Source organism: Herpailurus yagouaroundi, unplaced genomic scaffold (assembly GCF_014898765.1).
Source record: "Herpailurus yagouaroundi ecotype Mexico unplaced genomic scaffold, PumYag 28, whole genome shotgun sequence".
Classification (NCBI taxonomy): Eukaryota; Metazoa; Chordata; class Mammalia; order Carnivora; family Felidae; genus Herpailurus; species Herpailurus yagouaroundi.
This window is the reverse complement of record NW_024412376.1, coordinates 100,758,127-100,785,016: the sequence shown is the minus strand read 5'-3', so window position 1 is coordinate 100,785,016 and position 26,890 is coordinate 100,758,127. Positions and strand designations below refer to the sequence as shown.

General features: G+C 36.8%; 1 protein-coding gene and 1 long non-coding RNA gene across 2 annotated transcripts in view; one reads left to right on the top strand and one right to left on the bottom strand.

Annotated features, from left to right (window-relative positions):
* LOC121033581 (vesicle-associated membrane protein 714-like) overlaps positions 1–26,890 on the top strand; it is a 31,565-nt gene that overhangs the window by 4,192 nt on the left and 483 nt on the right. Inside the window, exons 2-5 of the mRNA XM_040480045.1 lie at positions 1,237–1,307; positions 5,759–5,855; positions 8,301–8,402; positions 17,559–17,717. Coding sequence (XP_040335979.1) covers positions 1,237–1,307; positions 5,759–5,855; positions 8,301–8,402; positions 17,559–17,717 — 429 coding nt within the window. The remainder of the gene's footprint in view (positions 1–1,236; positions 1,308–5,758; positions 5,856–8,300; positions 8,403–17,558; positions 17,718–26,890) is intronic.
* LOC121033584 (uncharacterized) lies at positions 7,021–26,564 on the bottom strand. Its single transcript, XR_005792012.1, has 3 exons — positions 24,908–26,564; positions 14,826–14,831; positions 7,021–7,032 (listed from the first exon to the last, which is right to left on the bottom strand). It is a non-coding gene; the product is annotated as an uncharacterized LOC121033584 (long non-coding RNA).

The following is a 26,890-nucleotide window of genomic DNA, read 5'->3' as shown; positions in this document are numbered from 1 at the left end:
GAAGAAAAAGGGTGACAAGGAGCTTTAAGGAACGGTCTATCGTGTCTTTCCTCAGTGCTAAATATTAATGTCACAAATATTTTACATTCATTAGAAAAGTATTAGTATCTACCAAAGCTTAATTGTGAGATCAAATCCGCTGCTGTTAAAGGGTCCTGGAGTTGGACAGGACTCTAGAGAGCGTCTTGCCCAATTCCTTCATTCTTCACATGAGGAAACAGACCCAGACAAGTCACTTTCTTAAGATGTGTAGCACAGTAATTCCAGAAATAGAGCTAGAGCCTACTTTGTCAGTCGTGTTCCTGCCTCCTGTTGCCATTCACTTTATTTCAGATTTTGCTATGATTTCCTTGTTTATATTACCTAAAAAGGACACTTGGTGAAAGCTAGGAGAATGTTCCAGTAATGATAATATAGTAACTGAAAGTTTATATATCCCCTTAATTTTTGTGTTTCATAGGAAATCTTTCCCCTGGACAATACCGCCTGGATTGTTCAAGCACTACCAAGAATTTCACGTTTTACTTTCTACTATTAATAATAAGTTTTTCCCTCCCCAAAAGTTTTTATTTCAAGTGTCATTTTGTGTAAATGGAAAAGCTAATTAGGAATGTGACTATTCAAGTCTTCCTAGGTAACTTTCAGGTTCCTTTCACACTTCTAAAGTAAATTAATAGGACTCCATACAATTAACTATATTTAAGATATTCTGGATAGTCATTAACACCTTGCACATTTTCCCCCAGAAAATGAGCCTTATAAGAAACAGATAATAAGGGATCTTGGCAATTATTTCTTTCATAAAAAGAGATCAGTAAATAATATTGGATAAAAATTTTTATCTTTAAAGAAAGACTGCTTAGGATATTCAGAGAATAAGAGCTGAATACTTTTAACCCATTAACATTTTTACATATTTCAGTGACACTGAAAAGATACTTGATTAGATAGTGCTTCCCAGCCTTAAAGCCATATGTAAGCTGTAACTCTAAGCAAACTGCATTTGCACATGTAAGTATCCACACAACATATATTTGTGTAATTTTAATATTTTCCTTCAGATTCAAATGAATATTTTATAACTTGCCTTTCGCCATGTATTATGACTACCCGTTAGTTCTCCTCATGAACACTTGTTCTTTAATAAACCAATGAGAACATTGGTAAATTTAGGAGGAGGCATAATGAAAGACACTACAATCGTCCACAAAGTAAACGCTGATAATTTATTTTTAGGAAGCAGCGGCAACAGTGCTTCGACTGGTGCTTCTTAGAGCTGAGCCAAAGACCATAATGCAGATGGGAAGGTAAGTTACATTCTAATAAAGGTCTGCTTTTTAGCAATAATAATGACATGAGAAAAAAATGTTGGTTGCACATGCTCTTGATTGAACCTTCAGAAGAGAGAACGTCTATATGTAAAAGTATAAGATCAGATGAGAATGATTAACACCAAATTCAAGATAGTGGTTACCTCTGCAAAGGGAAGGGAGAAAAACGAAGTTGGGGAAGGGTATACATGGGACATTATGGTATCTGTAACATTTTAAGCAGATGGTAGGTCTAAAGTGTTCTCATTATCTTATTCTTCATACTTTTTTAGTATACCCAAAATATTTCTTTAATAAAAAAGGAAACTTCCACTTGAAAAATCTTTAATAAGACCACTCTAAGCTATACTTGGGACATTACATGGTATGGCCTAAGCCAGTCTTGAAAACATTTTGCTAGTGAAAGAACAGGTGGAGAGTAAGAGAGCGTCTATTATTTTTAGACTCACCATTGGTTTTTTTCAAGAGTAGGTTTCTTTTAACCTTTATACTGTAAAATAAAACAAAATACAAAAACCACATCAAGCAAAAGGATAACTTCATGAAGCTTTACAAGGGAACCTGCCCACCAAATGCAGCTACCACCCAAGCCAAAAATACAGAATATTTTTGGCCATGTGCCCTGTCCCATCCACAGCTTTCTCCCTCTCCCCCAAACCAACCAGTGTTCCAGCTTCTATAGCAGTTACTCACCCTGCTTCTTCATTGCCTCAACCCAAATAGGCAGCCTCAAACATGAGTGCCTAATCCTGCCGGCTCTTTTCTTTTGGTGTCTTTTAAATCTCTATATTTTCCCTCTCCATCCCTTTCTTTTCCTTACAATTTATCATTGAAGAACCTGTGGAGTGTAGAGTTTCCCACACTCTGGTATTGCTGATTGCATATTCAAAATGCAGTATACCATGTTTCAGGCAGCTGAATCCACAGGCTTGATCCCTACGGCAAGACTGTAGGTGTTTTTTTCATGAGATGGTACATGTGTCTGCTTCTGTCTCCTTTTGCCATGCTAGCAGCCATTGATATTCCTTGTGTAAAATGGTGATATTCTAATTTTGTTTTCACTTCTTAGCCAGTGCGATTTCAAAAAGACACTTTTCTCATCTAGTCATCTACAATTTACTTACCTATATTGTGCATTCTAATTTGAATCCTTTGAATACCTCTTCCTGAACTCCTGATTCATATATCCAGCTGCCTATTCCACATCTCTGTTGGACATCTGATAGACATTGCAAACTTATGTCCAAAACGAAGCCTCCCCCTGCAGTCTTCCACATATCACCTTTCCAGTTCCTCAGGCCTGAAACCTTTCTGATCCTCGACTTTTGTCTCTTTGACATCCAAATCCAGCCCGTCAGCAAATCCTGTTGCCTTTACCTTCCAAATATATCCAGAACCTGACCACCTCCACCATTAGCGTAGGAACCACACCATCATCTCTTGTCTGGGTTACTTGATACAAAGTCAAGTTCATTTTTGTCTTTGTGTTTTTTATTTTTAAGCATTTCTCTCTTAAAGTTTGATTTGATAGCATTTTATTATTAGGCAAAACATATATGTGATTCCAAAATCAAATTGAAAAAACAAGTTTCCTGCAAAAAGTCTAATTTTTAGGGGCGCCTGGGTGGCTCAGTCGGTTAAGCGGCCGACTTCGGCTCAGGTCATGATCTCTCGGTCCGTGAGTTCGAGCCCCGCGTCGGGCTCTGTGCTGACAGCTCAGAGCCTGGAGCCTGTTTCGGATTCTGTGTCTCCCTCTCTCTGACCCTCCCCCGTTCATGCTCTGTCTCTCTCTGTCTCAAAAATACATAAACGTTAAAAAAAATTTTTTTTTAAAGTCTAATTTTTATTCTTTCCTCTCTGCACTGTTCTCCCTCTCCCCCTATACAGGTAACCATTTTGACTAAGTTTTTAGTTTGTCATTTTCTTTTTCTTTGCTTTTTTTTCCTATAAGAGACACATGCATATATATGTGCATTTTCCTTAGGAAAAAGTATGAGAATGATAGATAAGTGGTAGTACATCATACACACTTTTCCTCATCTCATTTTTGTTAGTTACCAGTATATGTTGAACATCAGGTAATCAAGGTTTTTTAACTTTTAAAATTCTTTTTCTTTTTAATGTTTGTTTATTTGGGGGGGGGGGGGGTGCAGAGAGAGAATGAGCAGGGAGGGGCAGAGAGAAAGACACAGAGTCCAAAACAGGTTCCAGGCTCTGAGCTGTCAGCACAGAGCCCCACATGGGGCTCAAACTCATGAACTGTGAAATCATGACCTGAGCCAAAGTCAGATGCTTAACCTACGGAGCCACCCAGCTGCCCCAGGGTTTTTTAACTTTTAAAGATTTCTTCCTTTTTTTTTTTTAAGACAAGTGATCTTTATTATTATCATTATTATTATTATTATTATTATTGTTATTTTGAAAGAGAGAGTGTATGTGTGTGTGAGCAGGGAAGGGACAGAGGCGGGGCGGGGGGGGGGGTAGAGAGAGAGAGAGAGCGAGAGAGAGAATCAGAAACAGACTCTTCAGTCTCAGCACAGAGCCCCACACGGGGCTTGAACTCACAACATGAGATCATGACCTAACCCAAAACTAAGAGTCAGACGCTTAACTGACTGAGCCACCCAGGTGCCCCTAAAGATGGTTTCTGAATGTTACTCAGTAATAACATACTAAGCATAAAATTAAAATATCTCCTCCCATACATCCAATATCAATTTACTTCAGATCACACATATAACTTTCAGAGAGATGATAGAATTAGCAACTTTTTTTCCACAAAGACTCCTCCCAATTTAGAAATAAAAACATTTTCCAAGTGGAGATTATATGTATCAGTCAATATCATCATTAAAAATATTTGTAGCAGGGGCGCCTGGGTGGCTCAGTCAGTTAAGCGTCCGACTTCGGCTCAGGTCATGATCTCATGGTCCGTGAGTTCGAGCCCCGCGTCGGGCTCTCTGCTGACAGCTCGGAGCCTGGAGCCTGTTTCCGATTCTGTGTCTCCCTCTCTCTCTGACCCTCCCCTGTTCATGCTCTGTCTCTCTCTGTCTCAAAAATAAATAAACATTTTTAAAAAATATATTTGTAGCAGATATATATATACATGTAGCATGTTGTATTCATGATAAGACATGAAGGATTTACGTTGAAAGGGCACATGCCTTACATTTGCTGTCTCTGGGATTATCTTTTCTACCTGTTTCTAAGATTCATCACTTTTGTGTATATCCAGTTTAGCATTTGACCAGATCTGTTGCCTGTTAACCATTTGGATATAGAGTGTGCAAAATGACTAGATGAAAGTCTAGGGACCAAGCAACTGTTTTTGTTGCCATGTTTTTAAATTTTCTGGATTGTTGGGCAGTAAAGATAGAGGTACTTTCCAAGAGTCTTCTAGCTTGCTAATATGTGACTCTGAGAAAGCACAAAAGGTCAGCTCAGATACACTTTTGCACACTATAGGGGAGTTTAATTTCCCCTCCCCAGTTCATCTGGTTCTTCAGAATATTTAGTATTAACAGTTTACAACTTTTAAATTCTAATCTATCATAATAGAAAGCCAGGAAGTACCAAAATTAAATATGTCTACCTAAAGATAGAGGGATCGGGGTACCTGGGTGGTTCAGTCAGTTAAGCGTCTGACTTCGACTCAGGTCATGATCTCGCGGTTTGTGAGTTCAATCCCCGGGTCGGGTTCTGTGCTGACAGCTCAGAGCCTGGAGCCTGCTTCATATTCAGTGTCTCCTCCTTTCTCTGCCCCTCCCATGCTCATGTTCTGTCTCTCTCTATCTCTCAATAATAAATAAATGTTAAATTTTTTTTAAAAAAATAAAGATAGAGGGATAGTAAAAATGAGTGAACATAGCATTTTCTATTTGATCAAGATGAGAATCTTGATTCAGTCTTGGAATGAGTGATTCTGTCAGAGACACTTTAGGAGTGCCTGGGTGGCTCAGTACCTTGGGCATTCAACTTCTGCTCAGGTCATGATCTCATGGTTCGTGAATTCAAGCCCACTTCTGGTTCTGTGCTAACAGCTCAGAGCCTGGAGCCTGCTTCAGATTCTGTGTCTCCCTCTCTCTCTCTGCCCCTCCTCCCATCGTGCTGTGTCTCTGTCTCTGTCTCTCTCTCAAAAATAAACATTAAAAATTTTTTTAATTCAATGTCATTTTAAATATAGAGTTTTCTCTTTATTGTATTTCATTTTTACTGATACGATATTAAATACATATTCAAATTTTATAGTTTCTATTTAACATAATTTAATTTTTCACATATATGAAAGATTTTCTAATTCTTATTGTAAAAAGTTATCTATATAGCTTGTATACTACTAATGAGAGCTTGAAAACAAAATTATATTCTTTGTGAGGGTACTTAATGCCTTCAGTGTTATCATGTAAATGAATGTATTCTTTTCAAAGCTTTGTCTACCATACTCTCTTTATTGATGGAATCACTTACCTATGTGCCACAGACAATGCCTTGGATACTATAACACCATCTGCATTTCTTAAAAACGTAAGTAACTTCTTACACTACTTTAAGGATTTTTTTCAGTTATTGAAATTATGAGGTCTCTGTTTTATACTGTGTTAGTAATAGTGTCACTAACCAAAAGCAGATCACTGATTTGTCTATAAAGCAGAGTTATTAATGACCCTCAGAAATTTTTTTTTTTTTTTTTTTTTTTTTACCTTCAGAGATTTGACTCTATCCTTCATCTGCCCTGTTTCCACACTTCCCTTGACCCTAAAGCAAGGTCTGCAAAGACTATCCACACAGATCTATTAGGCTCTCTCCTTGTGTTTATCTTGTTCTGTAAAAGAGAAATTAAACTTTACTAATATTTAATATACCTTTTCAATAGCATGTGTATTTAATTTACAAGTAATTATATACAAGACACTTCTGGTTGAAAATATGAATCAATTATAAGAGTTAAATGAAAAGAAAAAAAATTGTTTAATCAAGACGTACTATCTTTAGAGAAGTTTTAACTGAAAATTGTCAGAAAATATAAAATATGGTAAATACAACACGTACGTATATGTACTTACATACATTCATGAGATTTTATAAATTTCTTAAAGGTTAATTAGCCTTCTCAATAGATATCAGCTGTTGCTGATTATCACCCCAAGTTTGATCTCCAGCCAGCACCAAGGAGACTTTATAAAAGCCAGTCTCGGGGCGCCTGGGTGGCACAGTCGGTTAAGCGTCCGACTTCAGCCAGGTCACGATCTCGCGGTCCGTGAGTTCGAGCCCCGCGTCAGGCTCTGGGCTGATGGCTCAGAGCCTGGACCCTGTTTCCGATTCTGTCTCCCTCTCTCTCTGCCCTTCCCCCGTTCATGCTCTGTCTCTCTCTGTCCCAAAAATAAATAAATAAAAACGTTGAAAAAAAAAATAAAAGCCAGTCTCAGAGACAGAATAGGGCTAACCCATTATTCGAGTAACTTTACAGCCCAGATAGTACATTTGTTTCTTATTTTAAAGAGTAAATGATACTAGAGCACCTGGGTGGCTTAGTCTGTTAAGCATCCGACTATTGATTCCATCTCAGGTCATGATCTCACTGTTTGTGAGATCAAGCCCTCTGTCAGGCTCCATGCTGACAGTGCAGAGCCTGCTTGGGATTCTCTCTCTCCCTCTCTCTCTCTGCTGCTCCCCAGCTTGCTCACTCTCTCACTCTTTCACTCTCTCTCTCTCTCAAATAAAGTAAACTTAAAAAAAAAGTAAATGATACTCTCCCTCTCTCTCTCTCTGCCCCTCCCTTGCTCATGCTCTGTCTCTATCTCTCAAAAATAAATGTTAAAAAAGGGCACGCCTGGGTGGCTCAGTGGGTTAAGTGTCCGACTTCGGCTCAGGTCATGATCTCACAGTTTTTGAGTTTGAGCCCCACGTCAGGCTCTGTGCTGACAGCTGAGAGCCTAGAGCCTGCTTCGGACTCTGTGTCTCCCTCTCTCTCTGCCCCTCCCTTGCTCATGCTCTGTCTCTCTCTGTCTCTTAAAGATAAATAAATGTTAAAGAAAAAAAAAAGTAAATGATACTAATCTTTAATTTTATGCACAAATTTTTAATTCAGAACAATATTATAATAAAAAATATTCATGGAAAAATTAGTCAGCTATCCTATAGTTACTAATTGTTATTTTCCATTCATATTCATGAATTATGTATATATTTCATTTGTTTAGTGTACCATCTTGCTTTAATACAACTCAAACTGTACCACATATAGAATCAAGGATCATAAGAACTGTAATTCACTCTTCAGATATGCCTTGACAATCCCTAGAGTCTAGATACTAAACACTGTTAGCCATTTAACTGACTATACTCTAATTTTTTTCTCTCTCTGCTACTGTGACAAAACATCCCAACTTTACCACCTTTTCAAAACCAGATGATACCAAATTGCCAACCACATAAATTTTACCACTACTTCTGGGGAATACAACATCGAGTACAAACAATTGAAAGAATTCCTTCCTGAGACTTTGAAATGTCCTTTAACAACCATAAGGGTTTGAAAGATAGTATCGTGACACTTAGTTGGGATTGTTTAGTTATCGTTGAGTGGATTTTGAGGGTAGGAGCAGGAGGACACATTTATTTAGAAAATATCATGGCCATCCATCTTTCTTTGTCTCCCAGAGGTGAACATCTGCTCTTCCCCTCAAGTCCTCAGACATACCAAAGGCTCCAAGTGGTATCTGCAGTCTCACTCCGTGAGATTGTGATCTGTACTGCAGCAGTGGAGAAGACTGAGCAAGCACAGTTTTCATAAATACTGCATCTTTAATTAGAAAGGACACTCTCCCACCAAAAAGCTAGAAACGGTGCGGAAATACAATATTCGTTTACTTCACATTTCTGCCAGATTTTGCTTCAAATAAACATTTGCTCTGTAATTCTCCAGTTAAATTATCTACACAGGTTAAACATTTCCATTAATGTCCCTAGGTTAGCGACACTTTTCTGAGAAATCCTTTGATGTCACAAGAACATTTTTCTCCTTCAAATGCAGTTGCTGCAGATTTTCAACAAGTATTAGGGAAGTATATGGTATGTAACCTCCAACTGTACTCCTAAACATTGTATGACAGCTGAAAAATCAGTTTGGAATTAGGAGATAAGAGCTGTAAAGATGAGAACTGAGGATTTCTATTCTTATATAATGATAAGGAATGATATCCTCAATATATTGGTAAGTGAATAAAGCAAGATAGAGAAAGTATATATGGTATACCATTATTTGTTTACCAATCTTATATGCAGCCATTTAAGAAAGAGGGAGTAAATACAAACATATTTATTTGTTTGCTTATAGTCAAAAAAAAAAAGGGAGATTGGGGGCAAGAAAAGGATAAATCAAAAACATTTTAATGGTTGCCTACATAGGGATAAGGGGCAGGAATAGAAACAAGGCCTTTCTGAATGAAACTTATTTTGCAAATTTGACTTTGGAACCATGTAAATATTTTACATAATTATAGAATACTATTAAATTAAATTTTTAAAAAATAGTCCCTAGAGTGAAATAAGACAGTCCCAAGAGGACAAATACTGTGTGATTCCATTTATATGAGGTACCTAAAGTCAGATCTGTAGGGACAAAAAGTAGAACAACAGTTGCCAGAGCCTGGGGGGAAAGGAAGAGGAGGAATTGGTGTTTAAGGGGTATAGAGTTTCAGTTTGGGAAGATGAAAAATGTTCTGGAAATGGATGGTGGTAATAATTGCACAACAATGTGAATATACTTAATGCCACTGAACTGTACAGTTAAAAATCATTACAATTGTAGGGGCGTCTGGGTGACTCAGTCGGTTAAGCATCGAACTCTTGATTTCCGTTCAGGTCATGATTTCATGGTTTGTGGGTTCAAGCCCCACATCAGGCTCTGAGCTGGCAGTGCAGAGCCTGCTTGGGATTCTGTCTCCCTCTCTCTCTCTCTCTCTCTGCCCCTCCCTGCTTACTCTTGCTGTCTCTCTCTCAAAATAAATAAACTTAAAAAAATTTTTTTAAATCATTACAGTGGTAAATTTTGTTCTGTATATCTTACCATAACAATTTTTTTTATTTTAAAAAAGTAATCCCTAAAACTCAAAAAAAAAAATCTAATAGGTTTTTTTTTAATGTTTATTTATTTTTAAGAGAGAGAGAAAGAGACAGAGGATGAGGGGCAGAGAAAGAGGGAAACAGAATCCAAAGAAGGCTCCTGGCTCTGAGCTGTCAGCATAGAACCTAATTGTGTATTGAGCTGATGACTTAAAAGACAGTGAAAATTTATTTCAACCGACTTTAAGAAACAACAATTTGTATATTCCTAGTGAGATTATACCCCAATGACAAAAGAACTAAAAAATAAATATTAAAGTTTTTATTTCCAAGTGTCCCATTGTTAATAATGACATTGGTGTTGCTATTCTAAAATTGGTTTATATAAATATATTACTTTAAGTAGTCAAGTTAATGTCATTAGGAATCAAGGTTTTCAGCAATAGTTGCAAATATAAAATCAAAGAATTGAGTAAAACCTTATAATCCTAAATTTTACTTGAAAATTTTAAAAAAATTTTAAAGAAAATTAAATACTGAAAATTTTAATTGAAAGTTACATATTGAAATTTTTTTCACTGAAAATATATCAATCCTTTTTTCTCTTTTAAAAAAAGTATAATGGGGCACCTGGGTGGCTCAGTCAGTCGAGTGACCAACTCTTAATTTTGGCTCAGGGCATGATCTCGCAGTTTGTGAGATCAGGCCCCTCGTGATTTGTAATTATTTCTCTCCCTCTCTCTCTGCTCCTTGTTCTCTCTCAAAATAAATAAATAAACCTCATAAAAATAAAAAATAAAAGTATTTCCTAGGCTGTCTATTGAAAAACATTAGAAATAATGATCAACCCAGTAGCAGTGTGCCCCCTTAGCATCTAGATTATTGTCTCTAAATACCATTTTACACTAAAAAGAATAAGACCTAATTGCAGATGTCAGGCAGGAAACATATAAGCCAGAAACATTTTGTCATACCAGAAAAAAGGAAGCTTTCAAAGTTCACTGTACTCTTGTCAAAAGACTTTAGGAGCCAACTTGAAGTAGCTAACACTTGTCAGTAATGGAATAACTGAACATCAAAAAGAATAATAACTGCAGTGGATTGTAACACATCATATATGTTAAAACTCCTTGAGTTCCTAGATACTATCAAGGGGGGGAATAATCCCTCGTCAGTCAGCTCTGGAAGATTCTAAGGATCCACCTCATCACTCCAAAAACCAATAAATAAAAGGCTCAACCATTTATTCTGACTTTCTTATATGAACTGTACTTCAGATAAAACAAATAGTTGATAGGGAAAAAGGTTGTTTTTTTTTTTTTTGGTCTTTATATAGACCAAATATAGAAATACTCCAGCTAATAAACAAAGAAGAGGTAATAAATTTCACTATTTTACAATCCCTAATGTAATAATAGATCTAGGCAGTGATCATTGATGACTGAAAAAAATTAGGTGAAACGCTGATGGGGAAATTCATAATAAATGAAATGAAACTGACTCAGAATACCTAAACCCACTGGGGCACCTGGGTGGCTCAGTCAGTTAAGCGTCCAACTTCAGCTCAGGTCATGATGTTGCAGTTTGTGAGTTCCAGCCCCACATCCAGCTCTGTGCTGACAGCTCAGAACCTGGAGCCTGCTTCAGATTCTGTGTTGCCCTCTCTCTCTGCCCCTCCCCTGCTTGTGCTCTGTCTCTCTCTGTCTCTCAAAAGTGAATAAATGTAAAAAAGAAATTTTTTTTTAAATACCTAAACCCATTGCTTATTCCTAAGGTCACAATAAGGAAGACAATCAGTCATCAGTTATGTGTTTCTTGATGTCACACAGTAAGTAGTATATAGCACACATCTGAAGTAGGCTTGCCCAAAACATCAAACCTGAATAGGACCAAGCCTTTATATCTAACTACCAGTTTACAGGAAATAGAGAGATCAGTGACCACATTAAATGATACACAGCAATCCAATCAGCAAAATCCAGAATATGAGAAACTCTACAAGACAAATAATCAAATTTCTTCAACAAATAAATTGCAATGGGGAAAAAGTTAAGGAGAATCCACAGATTAAAAGAAACTTATGCATATCAACTAAATGCGGACTTTGGATCCTGGATCAGCAAAACAAATGTTGAAAAACAAAACAACTATGATTTTTTTTATAAATTTGTTACAAACTGGATGTTTGATGATATTAAGGCATTTTTATAGATATGATAATGATGTTGTAGTCTTATTTTTAAGAAAAATGAGGCCATATCTTTTAGAGATACAAACTGAAGCATTTACAGATTAAAATGATAGAATGTCTGGGATGTGCTTTGAAACAATACATTTGGGGAAGAGGTAATTGGTAGTAGTATAGATGAAACAAGATTGGCCATGTGTCGATACTCGGTGATGGGTGCATAGGGATGGGTTATACTGTTCACTCTGTATATGAACTTTTCCGTATTAAAATATTCTCAGTATAACTGTTTTAGTTTTCTAATTATGTATTTAACAAATCAGTACAAATCAGCAGCCTAAAACAGCACACATTTATTATCTCCCAGGTTCTGTGGGTCAGGAATCCAGGCAGGACTTAAGTTCTCCTCAGGGTCCACACAAAGTTGCAGTGAGTTTGTTAGACAGGCTGTGTTCTCATCCAGGAGCTCTGGGGAAGATTTGGCTTCCAGGCTCATTCAGAGCCTGTTGCAAAATTCAGTTCCTTACAGCTGTGCCAGGGATGCAGCTTTTTACTGGCTATTGACCAGGGGACACCCTCAGGTCCTAGGAACTGACAACAACAGGTCCTTGCCAGTTGCTGTCCTCAGTATGGCTGCTTCCCTGTCAAGACCAGCAGAGGAATCTCTCTCACTCCAGTCTACTAAATATTATATAATGTGACATAATCACAAGAGTGACATCCCATCACCTTTGCTTCTCTTAATTAGAAGCAAGTCACACTTGGGGGTGGGGAGGGGTGGTTTACAAGGATGTGATACATTGGGGGTCACCATAGGGTGTGTCTACCACAATGCCTAAAAAATACTTAAGGATAGATGCTTTTATATTAAATTCATAAATTTTTTATGAAGAATTCTGCCTATTCTACACAGCCAAAATATATTATTGACAAAGCTCCCCAAAAACTAGTTACCATATGAAAATATGCATATTTTAAGCAGTTAACACATCTGACATCAAAGACATTTCTTTTTAACATTTATAAACTAACCTGGTAAGCATTAAATCTGTAGAAAATTTTTAAAAGTTGTTGAATTTCTTATACTATAATTAACAAAAGAAAAATGTTTTGAGAGATTTAAATGTGTGTGTGTGTGTGTGTGTGTGTGTGTGTGTGTGTGTGTATAATCTGAATGCCAATGAATGGACTATAAATACATTATCTTAACAAATCTTAAATGATTCTCTTAGGTTAAAAAACTTAAACATTTTTTAAAAGGAGAGAAAGAAAAAAGGAACAAAAAGAAAAATAAAAAATTAACCATTCATCTTAAGTCGATTATATCTGCAAAGACCTTATTTCCAGATAAAGTAACATTCACAGGTTCCTGGAGTTAGGAATTGAACATACCTTTTGGGGGACACAGTTCAACTAGCAACCTCCTCTTTTCTACATTTACCTAGTGAGCTCCTCACAAAACATCAATTGTAAGTTGCATGGTCCTGTAACCAACAAGATCAGAGTTCTGTCTAAGGTGGATTTGATCATTTGCCAACGAGCAGGGTTTTTTTTTTTATTTAAAATATAAGGCTTATTAGTTGGGGCAACTGGGTGGCTCAGTTGGTTGGGCATCTGACTTCAGCTCAGGTCATGATCTTGCGGTTCATGAGTTCGAGCCCTGCGTCGGGCTCTGTGCTGACTGCTCAGGGCCTGGAGCCTGCTTCAAATTCTGTGTCTCCCTCTCTCTGCCCCTCCCCCACTTACGCTCTCTCTCTCTCCTCTCTCTCTCTCTCTCTGTCTCAAAAATAAATAAAGCTTAAAAAACAATGCTCATTAGTAAAGTAAAATAATACAAAAGTATATGAAGCAAAATACGAGTATCTCCTACAATCTCAGTCAAACCCCCTGAGGTGAGCACTCTTAACAGTTTAGTGTATAACCTTCCAGAATTTTTATGTGTATAAACATACATATAAATATAAATGTATGCACATGTATGTAAGTATACATTTTTGTATACATTATATGTTTATAATATATATAACATAAGTTTATACATACATTTTAAATTCACAAAACTAAGGTCATTAATACAATGGGTAAAGGCTTGATCTCTGGAACTTGAGTCTGAATCCTTGTTTTGCTTCTAGCTGTGTAACATTGAGTACCTTATTAATTTCTCTCAGTCTCTGTTTTCTTCTTTAGAAAATAAAATGATAAAAGTACTACCTTATATGGTGGTTTGGAAATTAAATGAGTTAATATGTGTGAAGTGCTTAAAACAGCACCTGGCACATACTAAGTGTTCAATAAGTTATTATTTAATATTGTTCTGCAGCTGTAGCTTTTTATATATAACACTACATTGGAATGACCATTTTTGTTAACATGGATAAAGTGGACGACATAAAATAGGAACAAAGGACAAGAACAATGAATGGAAAACAGTAACAAATATGGTAGATATTAGTCCAACTATATCAATAATCACTTTAAAAGTTAATGGTCTAACTTTTCCAAAGAAAACATCCAGATGGCTAACAGATACAGGCAAAGATGCTCAACATCACTCATCATCAGGGAAGTATAAATCAAAACCACATTGAGATACCACCTCACACTGGTCAGAGTAACTAAAATGAACTCAGGAAACAACAGGTGCTGGTGAGGTTGTGGAAAAACGGGAACCCTCTTGCACTGTTGGTGAGACTGCAAACTGGTGCAGCCGCTCTGGAAAACAGTGTGGAGGTTCCTCAAAAATTAAATATAGGGGCGCCTGGGTGGCGCAGTCAGTTAAGCGTCCGACTTCAGCCAGGTCACGATCTCGCGGTCCGTGAGTTCGAGCCCCGCGTCGGGCTCTGGGCTGATGGCTCGGAGCCTGGACCCTGTTTCCGATTCTGTGTCTCCCTCTCTCTCTGCCCCTCCCCCGTTCATGCTCTCTCTCTGTCCCAAAAAATAAATAAAAACGTTGAAAAAAAAAATTAAATATAGAATTACCCTACAACCTAGCAATAGCACTACTAGGAATTTATCCAAAGGATACAGGAGTGCTGATTCATAGGGGCACATGTACCCCAATGTTTATAGCAGTGCTATCAACAATAGCCAAATTATGAAAAGAGTCCAAATGTCCATTAATGTCCATTGATGAATGGATAAAGAAGATGTAGTATATATATATATCTATATATATATATATATATATATATACATATCTGTACTCTATATATATATGTATATATATATATATATACACACACACACTACTCAGCAATGAAAAAGAATGAAATCTTGCCATTTGCAACAAAGTGGATGGAACTGGAGGGTATCATGCTAAGTGAAATAAGTCAGAGAAAGACAGATATCATGTTTTCACTCATATGTGGAATTTGAGAAACTTAACAGAAGACCATGGGGGAAGAGAAGGAAAAAAAAGTAGTTACAAACAGAGAGGGAGGCAAACCATAAGAGACTCTTAAATACAGAGAACAAACTGAGGGTTGAAGGGGTGGGGGGGCGGGGAGGAGGAATGGGTGATGGGCATTGAGGAGGTCACTTGTTGGGATGAGCACTGGGGTGTTGTATATAAGTGATAAATCACAGGAATCTATTCCCAAAGCCAAAGGCACACTGTATACACTGTATGTTTGCTAACTTGACAATAAACTATATAAAAAAATAATAATAATAAAGTTAATAATCTAAATACACCAATTAAGAGACAGATTGTAAGCTTGTTTCAAAAAATTGTCAAGAGAATGAGAAGACAAGCCACAGACTGGGAGAAGATGTTTGCAAAAGATACATCTGTTATCCAAAATACACAAAGAACTCTGAAAACTCAACAATAACATAAAACAGCCTGATTTAAAAATGGGCCAGAGTCGCCTAGGTGGCTCAGTCAGTTAAGTGTCCAAGTCTTGATTTTGGCTCAGGTCATGGTCTCACAGTTGTAAGATGGAGCCTTGAGTCAGGCTTGATGCTGGGTGTGGAGCCTGCTTAGGGTTCTCTCTCTCCCTCTCCCTCTGCCCTTCCCACCACTCTCACTTGCACATGCGCATGCTCTCTCTCTCTCAAAAAAAGGAGGCGAGGGGCTAAAGGAGTGCCTGGCTAGCTCAGTCGGTAGAGGATGTGACTCTTGATCTCAGGGTTGTGAGTTAAAGCCCCATGTTGGTTGTAGAAATTACTTTTAAAAATAAAGACTTTAGGGGCACCTGGGTGGCTCAGTCAGTTAAGCTTCCGACTTCAGCTTAGGTCATGATCTCATGGTTTGTGAGTTCAAGCCCCAAATTGGGCCCTATACTGACAGCTCAGAGCCTAGAGCCTGCTTCAGATTCTGTGTCTCCCTCTCTCTGTGCTCCTCCTCCGCTTGCACTCTGTCTCTCAAAACTAAATGTTAAAGAAAATTTTAATAAATAAACATGAAAATAATTTTTAAATAGAAAGGCCAAAATTCAAAACACTGACAACACCAATGCTGACAAGGAAGTAGAGCAGTGGGAATGCTTCTTCACTACTGATGGGAATGCAAAATGCTACAGTCACTTTGGAAGACAGTTTGGCAGTTTCTTACAAAACTAAACATACTCTTACCATATGATCCAACAACCACACCTTTGTTATTTACATAAGTTGAAAAGTAATGTCCACACAAAAGTCTTCATACAGATGTTATAGCAGCTTTATTTATACTTGCCAAAACATGGAAGCAACCAAGATGTTTTTCCATGGGTAAATGAATAAACTGTGGTACATCCAGACAATTGACTATTATTCAGCACTAAAAAAAATGAGTAAATCAAACCATGAAAAGATATGTGGGAAACTTAAATACATATTACTAAGTGAGGGGCGCCTGGGTGGCTCAAGTCAGTTAAGCGTCCAATTCGTGGTTTCAGCTCAGGTCATGATCTCACGGTTTCATGAGTGGAGCCCCACACCCGGCTCTGTGCTAACAGCACAGAGCCTGCCTGGGATGGTCTCCCTAGCTCTCTGCCCCTCCCCCACTCGATCTGTCTCTCTCAAAATAAATAAATAAACTTAAAAAAAATACATATTACTGAGTGAAAGAAGCCAATATGAAAAGCCAGTACTTGGTTCCAACTATATGACATTCTGGAAAAGACAAAGCTATGGAGACAGTAAAAAGACCAATTGTTGCCAGGGCTTAGGGAGAAGGGAGGCATGAATAGGTGGAACACAGGAATTTAAGGGCAGTGGAACTGTTCTGTGTGATACTATATTATGGTGAATACATGTCAGTATACATTTGTCCAAACCAAGTGAATGTACAATGCCAACAGTGAAACCTAATGTAAACTATGGACTTTGGGTGATAATGATGCATCAGTGTGGGGTCATCCATTGTAGCAAATGTACCACTCTAGTGCAGGTTGTTGATGGGGAGCTTTGGGGAGGGGGAGGGGTGTAGGGAGGGGATAAGGGGCATGTGAGAACTCTATACTTCCCACTCAATTTTACTATGACCCTAAAACTTCTCTTTATTTAAAAAAAATTTTTTTAATGTTTATTTTTGAGAGAGAGAGAGACAGAACGTGAGTGGGGGAGGGGAAGAGAGTGGGAGACACAGAATCCAAAGCAGGCTCCAGGCTCTGAGCTGTCAGCCCAGAGCCTGACGCGGGGCTCAAACTCACCAACCGCAAGATCATGACCTGAGCAGAAGTCGGACACTTAACCCACTGAGCCACCCAGGCACCCCTAAAACTTCTCTTTAAAAGTCTATATAAATAAACAACTTAAATTTTAAAAAAGACTTCCACCACTGATTGAATATATTGAAATATCACTCTTCCATCCACCCTCTCCCCTTTTTTAGCAAGATTAAGGTGGGACAATTTGCAGTTTAGTTGATTCCTTATGCTGAAATACAATTGAAATGCGCCTTTGACACTTTTGTTCTAATTTGTATTATCTATTATCATAAATTTTATTTATAGAAAATAATATTTGTATTATATTTCATTTCTATATAGATGCAATACAATAAAAATCAAGGTGATAGCTCAATATCTACACTGAGGAGCCAAGTAACTGAAGTAAAAAATATTATGTCCAAAAATATTGATGAAATTTTGGAAAATGAAGAAAGATTGAATATCTTCACTGATAAAACCGATGATCTCCAAACAACTGTAAGTGATGTTCACCTGTCTTGATATCCAAACAGTGTCTTAGGACTTGAGACAAATGGCCAAAAGGAAATACTGTGAGGAATACCAGGAATACTGTGAGATAATCCTATGTCACCAAACTATGGCTTTATCAAAAAATTATAGGGGCTCCTGGGTGGTTCAGTTGGTTAAGTGTCCGACTTCAGCTCAGGTCATGATCTCACGGTTTGTGAGTTCAAGCCCCGCGTCGGGCTCTGTGCTGACAGCTTGGAGCCTGGAGCCTGCTTCAGATTCTGTGTCTCCCTCTCTCTCTGCCCCTCCCCTGCTCATGCTCTGTCTCTCTCTGTCTCTCAATAATAAATAAATGTTAACAAAAATTTAAAAAAAAATTATAAGAATGCAACTAAAGTATTAATTATAAAACAATGAAAATTTAAAACCCATTAAAGTAGGAGGTACTTATTTGCCTAACAGATGTATTTCTTACATTAAAAAACACACAGATTAGTCAACAAATAAATTTCAAGGGAAAAAAAAGAGGGAGAACTTACCAAAAAATGGATTTAGAAGGTGTATCATTTCAGTGTGTGGTCTTTATTTGAAATTTGATTCAAACAAACTCTAAACATGAACATTTACAACTTCACGAATAAGTAGATATTTGAATTCTGACTGGATATTAGATGACAGTAAGAAATATTATTGGTTTTTAGATGTAATAATGGTATTATGGTTATGTTTTTAAAAAGTCACTACTTATTAGAAATACATATTAAAATATTTTGAATGAATTTATGTAATGTCTGAGATCAGCTTCAGAATAGTTCAGGAGTGGGGGAGTAGAATGAGGTATAAATGAAACAAAATTGGCCATAAGTTGATAATTGTTAAAACTAGATGTTGAGTATATAGGGTTTCATTATACCATTCTGTCAATTTTTGTATGTGTTCAAAATTTTCTATTAGAAGATAGTTTTGGGTGCACCTAGGGGGCACAGTCCATTAAGCATCCGACTCTTAATGTCAGCTCAGGTCATGATCTCACAGTTCATGAGTTCGAGCCCCACATCAGGCTCTGCATTGATGGCATGGAGCCTGCTTCTGATTCTGCGTCTCCCTCTCTCTCTGTCCCTCCCCCATTCACACTCTCTCCTTCTCAAAAATAAATTTTAAAAAAAACATTAAAAATTTTTAAAAAGAAATTAGACTATGATTAAAGTCCCTGTGTACCTTTCCCAAGCCCATTCCCCTTCCACACCAGAACCACTATCATGAATTTGATATGAATCATTTGTATGCTTGAGTCCTGATTTGTATCTGTAGGTATATATGTATCTACATTCTTAGTTTGCATTTTAACTTTATGTTTGTGACATTATAATGTACATATAATGAACTAAAACATAAGATTTTAGTTCAACATTATGTTTATGAACTGTATTTATTTGGACACACTTAGCTTTAATTTATCAGTTTAACTTCTGACAGCATATCATTACTATTTAAGTAAACGTAGTCGGGGGCGTCTGGGTGGCTCAGTCAAGTAAGCACTGACTCTTGATTTCGGCTCAGGTTCATAATCTCAAGTTCGTGTGTTCAAGCCCCACATCCAGCTCTGCGCTGACAGTGGAGAGCCTGCTTGGGATTCTCTCTCTGCCCGTCCCCCATTCTCTCTCTCTCTCTCTCTCTCTAAATAAAATGTAAAAAACTTAAAAATACATAAACACAGTATACTTATTTTTTCTCCTTTTAATAAACATTAATGTAGATTCTAACTTTATTATGAACAATACTTCTTTGAACAACCTATTCATATCTCTTGGTACACTTTTGCAAAACTGTTCTTTTTGTTTATTTATTTTGAGAGAGAGAGTGCACATGGGAGGGCCATAGTGTGGAGCCTGATGTGGGGCTCCAGCTCACAAGCTATGAGTCGTGACCTGAGCCAAAACCAAGTGTCAGTCACTCAACTGATTGAGTCACCTCAATCAGGTTCCCCTCAAAACTGGTTCTAAGACAGTGATCTGTAGAGTTTTTTGGTCATGCATACTTATTTGTAATTTTACAAATTTACAAGTGCATTCTTGAGAATGCATTTAGATATATATCTAAATTATATATTCTTCTATAATAACACTATATAATATAAAGCATATAGGAAAGTAGTAATTAAAAGAATGGGATGAAGATGAAATAAAATATTAAATAATTTGGTTTTTTAAGAAGATTAAAACTTTCTCTCCGATTAAGAAAAATATTAATAAGAATGTTTTTAATAATAGTAATTGTGATTAAAAGTCAGATCTGATTATAATCATTATATTTTTATTTCTAAATATGGCACATGAAATACTCAAACTAGAAGAGATATATCCTCTTTGCCATGTTTTTGTTGTTTATGTTTGCCTTATTGGTATAATTTTTTTAAGTTTATTTATTTATTTAAGTAATGAACTCACAACCCCAAGATCAAGAGTTGCACACTCTTCCTACTGAACCAACCAGCACCCCTTTATTGGTAGAATTTTTAAGCCACATGTGTACTTTTTAGTTTAGTTAAAACTAAATAATATTGCCCATAAATTCTCTTCCCCAGATGCATGTAAATTATAGGAATTGCAATACACTACAGGTAAATGGATAAAGGGGTAGGCAGTGGTCAACTCTTTGTCACTAGGGAATTTACACTTTACCCCTAAAAAACCTTAAGCGTCCTCATGTATCATTTTACGTACACACTTAGGGAAAGTGTCAGCACCTATCCATATGTTGTACATTAATACATGTTCATTCCCTTCCTATTTTTTTGATTAAAATAAACAAAGAGGGGCGCCTGGGTGGCGCAGTCGGTTAAGCGTCCGACTTCAGCCAGGTCACGATCTCGCGGTCCTGAGTTCGAGCCCCACATCGGGGCAATTTATCTAAGTAATCTCCATACCCAACGTGGGGCTTGAACTCATGACCACAAGATCAAGAGCCACATGCACTTACGAGTAGGCCAGCCAGGTGCCCCTCCCTATACATATTTAATATCTACTAATCCATTTCTTTATCCTTGGACCAGTACTATACTGTTTTAATTACTGTGGTTTTATAAGAAGTCTTAATATCTTATAGTGAATGGTATTCTACTTTTTGAAAATTGTGTTAGCAAGTCTTGCTTTCTCTTTCAGTGAATTTTAGAATCTACATCTTGAGTTACACACACACATACACACACACACACACACAATTTTAGGATGTTAGTTGGAATTACATTAATGTGGGGAGGATTGACATCTTTAAAATATTGTTTTCACATCTCTGAATGTGCTAGGTCTCCATTTTTCTAAGTCTCTTTCTGACTCTGTTTTTTGATTAATAGGAACACAATCAATTTTTGCATACTATTGTATCCTAAATCTTACTGAACTTTCATGGTAATATTATCTATGGATTTCTTTGCATTTTTACATAAAAACTTTATCATATACTAAATAATGACTATATTTTTTCATCCTCTCCCATATATATTCATTTTTTAATTTTTTTTGTTTAAGTACCCTCTACACCCAACATGGGGCTCAAACTCACAACCCCAACATCAAGAGTTACATGTTCCACCAAGAGCCAGGCACCCCTCTTTATTTTTGCTTGTCTTACTATGTTATCTAGGAATGCCAGTTAAATATTGACTAGAAATGGTGATATCTGAAATACTTGTACCCAATTTAAAACCCCAACATCAAGAGTTGTGTTCCACCTAGAGCCAGGCACCCCTCTTTATTTATTTTTGCTTGTCTTACTATGTTATCTAGGAATGCCAGTAAAATATTGACTAGAAATGGTGATATCTGAAATACTTGTTCCCAATTTAAAATGAATATTTTTAATGCTTCCCAATTAATTATTAAATTTACATTCAGATTTTGATAGATACTTTTTAACAACTTATAAATCTTCCTTTCTATTCTTTATTTGCTAAGAAATTTTATCATGACAGGGGGTTGAATTGTATCAAATGCTATCTTTACATTAATTGAGATAATGATTTTTCTTCTTAAACCTGTTAATATGATAAATTTCACATTACATGTTTGTACGTGTTGTAGGATTCACTGCTATAGTTTTACCTTTGTTGCCTCAAAAGACTGACTCTAGCCGTGTATAAAAACTTATACTATATGCTGTATGCGGTTGTATTCTTAACTTTTGTCTTGTGCCTGTGGTTGGTTTAATTTCCTCATTCTTAGCCTTTCGATTATTTTAATCAAGTTTTTTTGTTTTGTTTTGTTTTGGTCTTTTCAAAGGACCAGGTTCTGCTTTATTTTCCATTTCAAAATTTGGTTGATTTTGAATCTTTTTGCTTCTAGTCGTTTCCAAGTGCCTGTATCCACATGTAAAGTTCTTTTCTGGACAATATTCTGAAACCCGGTTATTTGCTCCTGCTCCTTGCTCTCATGCCTCCCTCTCAATTTAAAGACAACTACTTTGAGGCCATTAGGCTTGGATAGGAAGCATATTGCACCCTTAACCTCGTCTCCACCACAGGGCAGAATCTTTTTTTTTTTAATTGAGGTAAAACTCACATAAGGTATAATTAACATTTTTAAAGTATACAATTCAGTGGCATTGAATACATTCACAGTATTGTATATCCAACACCTTACTAGTTTCAAAACTTTTTTGTCACCCCAAAAAGAAACCTCATATCCATTAAACAATTATTCCCCAGGCCCTGGCAACCACGAATCTACTTTCTGTCTCTATGGATTTACCTATTCTGGCTATCTCATATAAATAGAATCATACAATCCAGTCTTTTGTGGCTGGCTTCTTTCACTTAGCATGTTTTTCTAGTTCATCCATGTTGTAGCATATGTCAGTAATTCATTCCTTTTTGTGGCTGAGTAATATTCCATTTTATGGATACACCCCTATTTGCTTATCTATTAGTCATCATTTGGTGGACATTTGGGTTGTTTCTGCCTTGGCTATTGTGAATAATGCTATTAACATCCATGTACAAATTTTTGTTTGAATACTTGATTTCAATTCCTTTGTGTGTATACATAGGAATGGAATTGCTACATCATGTGGTAATTCTGTGTTTAACTTTTTGAGGAACTTCCAAACTATTTTCCACAGTGGTTGAACCCAGTAATGTAAGAGGGTAGCCACAAGTACCCACCAGTAATGTAAGAGGGTTCAGATTTCTCCATATCCTCTCCAACACTTGTTATTTTCCATTTTTTTAATTATAGACATCCTACTGGGTATGAACTAGCATCTCACTTTTTTAACTAGCATCTCCTTTTGATTTGCATTCCCTCAATGACTAATGATGTTGAGCATCTTTTCGCATGCTTATTGGCCATTTATAGATCTTTGATGAAAGTCTGTTCAAGTCTTTTTCCCATTTTTTTTTAATAGGTTTAGAGTTTTTCTGTTATTGAGGGAGGACAGAATCTTCTTAATGGGTATCTGTCATTAAAGACCTTTTCAATATTTCTATTTCTGGACCAAAAAAACATAAGCTTATCTGATGTTTCAGTGTTCCACATTTCTTCACCCTATTCCTTTTTCATTTCTTCTTGCAAACCAGCCAGTTGGTACCTTGATAAATGCAGCCAGTAACAAGAACTCACACCATTACCATTCTGTTTTCCAACATTTTCTTCCAAAGTGAAAGACTCAATAGGCAATTTGTTTGCCTTCCAAGTTGTCACAGGCAATGGTAAAAACTATCCAGTGTTTTATTCTGAAGAATATAGGTCTTTATCTTTCCAGCCTCTACTACCAGTTTCTTCACTGCCTACCACCTGATGGTTAAGCCAATGCCACATGTTTTAGACTCTTTTAATAACATCTCATCCTACTACCAACTGCAGTATTAGAGAAACACTAACTGTTGAACTAAATAAAGGTTTATTTCTTGGTTGCATAACAATTTAAAACAGGTTTTCCGTGGGCATAATTTCACATGGTAATCCAGGGACCCAAGCTTTTTCCGTTTTGTGACTCTGCCATTGCCTGGGACCTTAGAGTCTTTCCATTTCAGGTGGCAGTTGGTTAAACATGGAGTGGAAGAAGCATAATTGCTTATAGCCACTTCAGCCCAAAAGTGACACCATCATTTCTACTCACGACCTATTGGTAAGAATTAGTCTTACAGCTTTGCATATGTGCAAGAGGCAGAGAGGGAAACAGCACAGAGTGGGGTGAAGAGCCTGATAAATGTGGTCTGTGATTGGAGAGTCTCTTGCCAGCAATAATTCTACATTATGAGAGGGGAACTAAAGTCTGCAGTGGATAGCTGGCTGTGTTTATCACATCTGCACTAAGGAAATTCTAAAGGAGGTATTTTAGGTAGTTGGAAAATTATCTCTGAGGAGAAATCTGACTTTCAGCAAAAAATTAAAGAGCAAGGAAAGTGGTAAAAGTGTAGGTAACATAAAATGAATATTTAGTTCAGTACAAGTGGTGAGAGGTGGTTGGATTCTGTATACATTTTGAAGGTGGAACAAATTGGAGTTGCTGACAGATTGCATGTGTGGTGAGAGGGAGTTAAGGAAGACTCCAAAGTTTTGAGCCTAGTTAGCAGGAAAGATGAAAATTCAATATAGTTCCATGTTCTCCTCATGGAGCCCAGAGATTAGCCTGCTGTGCCTGTGGGCAGTGAAAATCCCAAGCCCTGGATGACAGAAGCCAATGTCCTCACCCTCCCAAATCCAGACAAGCTGCACCAGAAGTGCAATTTCTCACTGTTTGCCTAAGTTTCGGCACCAGGCTGTACTCTGACTTTCTTCCCAATTCTGCTATGAATTTAAGTTTGCTTATTATATCTTATCTAGCATTTCTGAGTAGTAATAGTGGCAGGAGGGTTATGGGATTACTTAGTCTACCATACTGCCAGATCTATTAATTTTTTTATTAGATTTTGCCTTTTTTATGGGGTAAGTGGCAACATCTAAATCCCACAAAAAATATGGCAAAAAAAGTAAGAGATTTTATTTCACTTTACTGCCTTACCTTCCAAACAAATCCCACTTTTATGCATACATGATTACATGAAGAAAAAAATGACTTCCTCTTTGAGGACAGTTGAGTAGAAGCAGCTCAATAAAACATATTTGAAGTATTTTACAGTTTTTCTAAGAATATTTTTCACACAGATACCACATAATCATTCTCACAAAAACCTCTATTTTTTGACTTGCAAAATTAGTTACCTCTCTTTTCCCCCTTGATCTTTATATAAAAGACTACTGAATGTCCTTAAGAAGCTGATTTGGGGGCACCTGGGTGCCTCAGTCAGTTAAGCTTCCAACTCCTGTCAACTCAGGTCATGACCTCATGGTTCTTGACATCGAGCCCTCTCTCCTTCTCCACCCCTGCTCTGCTTGTGCTCACACCTGTGCACAAGTGCTCTCTCTCTCTCTCAAAATAAATAAGCTTTTTTAAAGGGAAAAAAAAAAAGCCCATTTGGCTTTTTAACAAAAAGGCCAGTAAGCTTTCTCTCAGTCTGCCTACAGATAAATATGGGTCATGGATTTTAATGTGACAGATTAAACAGATACATTTATCTTGGCATACACTCAAAATTCCAATAAAATTATAGGTAAAGCAATAATTAGGAATTTTAATGTATAAATTACTAGGACAAACAACAAGGAAAAGACAACAGGTAAGAGATGGCAACAATTCTGGAAGCTAGAAAACCAATTATGAGTACTTTTTAACCTTTTTAGTAGCAAAAACCTCAAAACCTAAGTTTGTACCAGAAGACATTAAGATGCAAACTGATCCAGGCCATAGAACTTTGGAAAGAATCAGAAATTGGAGATACATGGTACTTGTAAAAGTAGACATGCAATAGAAGTCTCAAGAGGAGACTGGGTATAAAGTCTTTAAAAGGAACAAGTTACCTGCAGAGCCTCTTCCCTACATTTTAGAGCCACATCACTTCCTCTCCTTACCCCTGACAAAAGGATAATAAGTGTTATTACCTAAAGACAACAGACCAGAGAGGGTCTAAATTCAGAAACCATATGCAGTTGAGGCCAGAGTGACCAGCATATTAAAATCCGATGGATCAAGTGAAAAGTTTTATCCTGAGTATCTGTATCTTTGAATATGGTGACCATTCCCCAACCTTTCTCTGTCTTCAGAGAAATAATAGAAAGTAATGCATCCCTGAGAAACAAGAATGAAAAGCTATGTAAAAGCTTATTCATAGAACAAAAGAGATCTTTTGGAAATTAAAACAATAGTAAAAATTTTAAATTCAGTAGAATTATTATAATATAAAGTTGAGATATTCTCTCAGAAAGGAGAGCAAAAAGAGAAAGAGGAAAGATAAGACAGCGAATCTGAGATCCAACATATGAACAACAGGAGTTTCAGACAATGAAGAAATCAAAGGAGAGAAAATTAGAGGCATACAAGAAAAATTCCTAGAACTAAATAACACGAGTTTCCAGATTGAATGAACAAAACAAGGACCATAGCAGGGCATGTATGTAATATTGAAATTGTAGAACATTAAAAAAGGAAGAGAGATTTTAAATGTTTTCAGAGAGAAAATACAAAGACTTGGCAATTAGAATAGCATCACATTTCTCAATAGCAATATACGGGTGCTAAAGAAAAATAGAGGAGTATTCTAAGTTAAGCATTGTTGGGAATACAGCAGTGAATGAAACAGACCAAAATCCCTGCCTTCACGGATCTTACATTCTCAACACACAATAAATAAGATTTACATAATGTTAGATAAGAGATAGATACCTTAAACATGTTAATTTTTTATGATTATTTTTGAGAGAGACAGAGACAGAGTGCAAATGGGTTAGGGGCAGAGAGGGAGACACAGAATACAAAGCAGGCTCCAGGCTCTGAACTGTCAGCACAGAGCCAGAGGCTCAAACTCACAAACCATGAGATCATGACCTGAGCCAGTCAAGACGCTTAACTGGCTGAACCACCTAGGCACCCCAAGAGATAAATACTTTAAAGAAAAATAATGTATCGAAGGGAAATAGGGTTTCTGGGATGGAGATGGGGATAGCGATTTTAAATAGGGTTGTAAGGGATAGTGGCATTTAAGTAAAATCATAAAGTGAAGATGAGGAAACTGGGGCTCAAAGAGTTACTAACTTGGTCACAGTCACAGTTAATAAATTTAATTATTTATTAATAAATTCTATTAATTT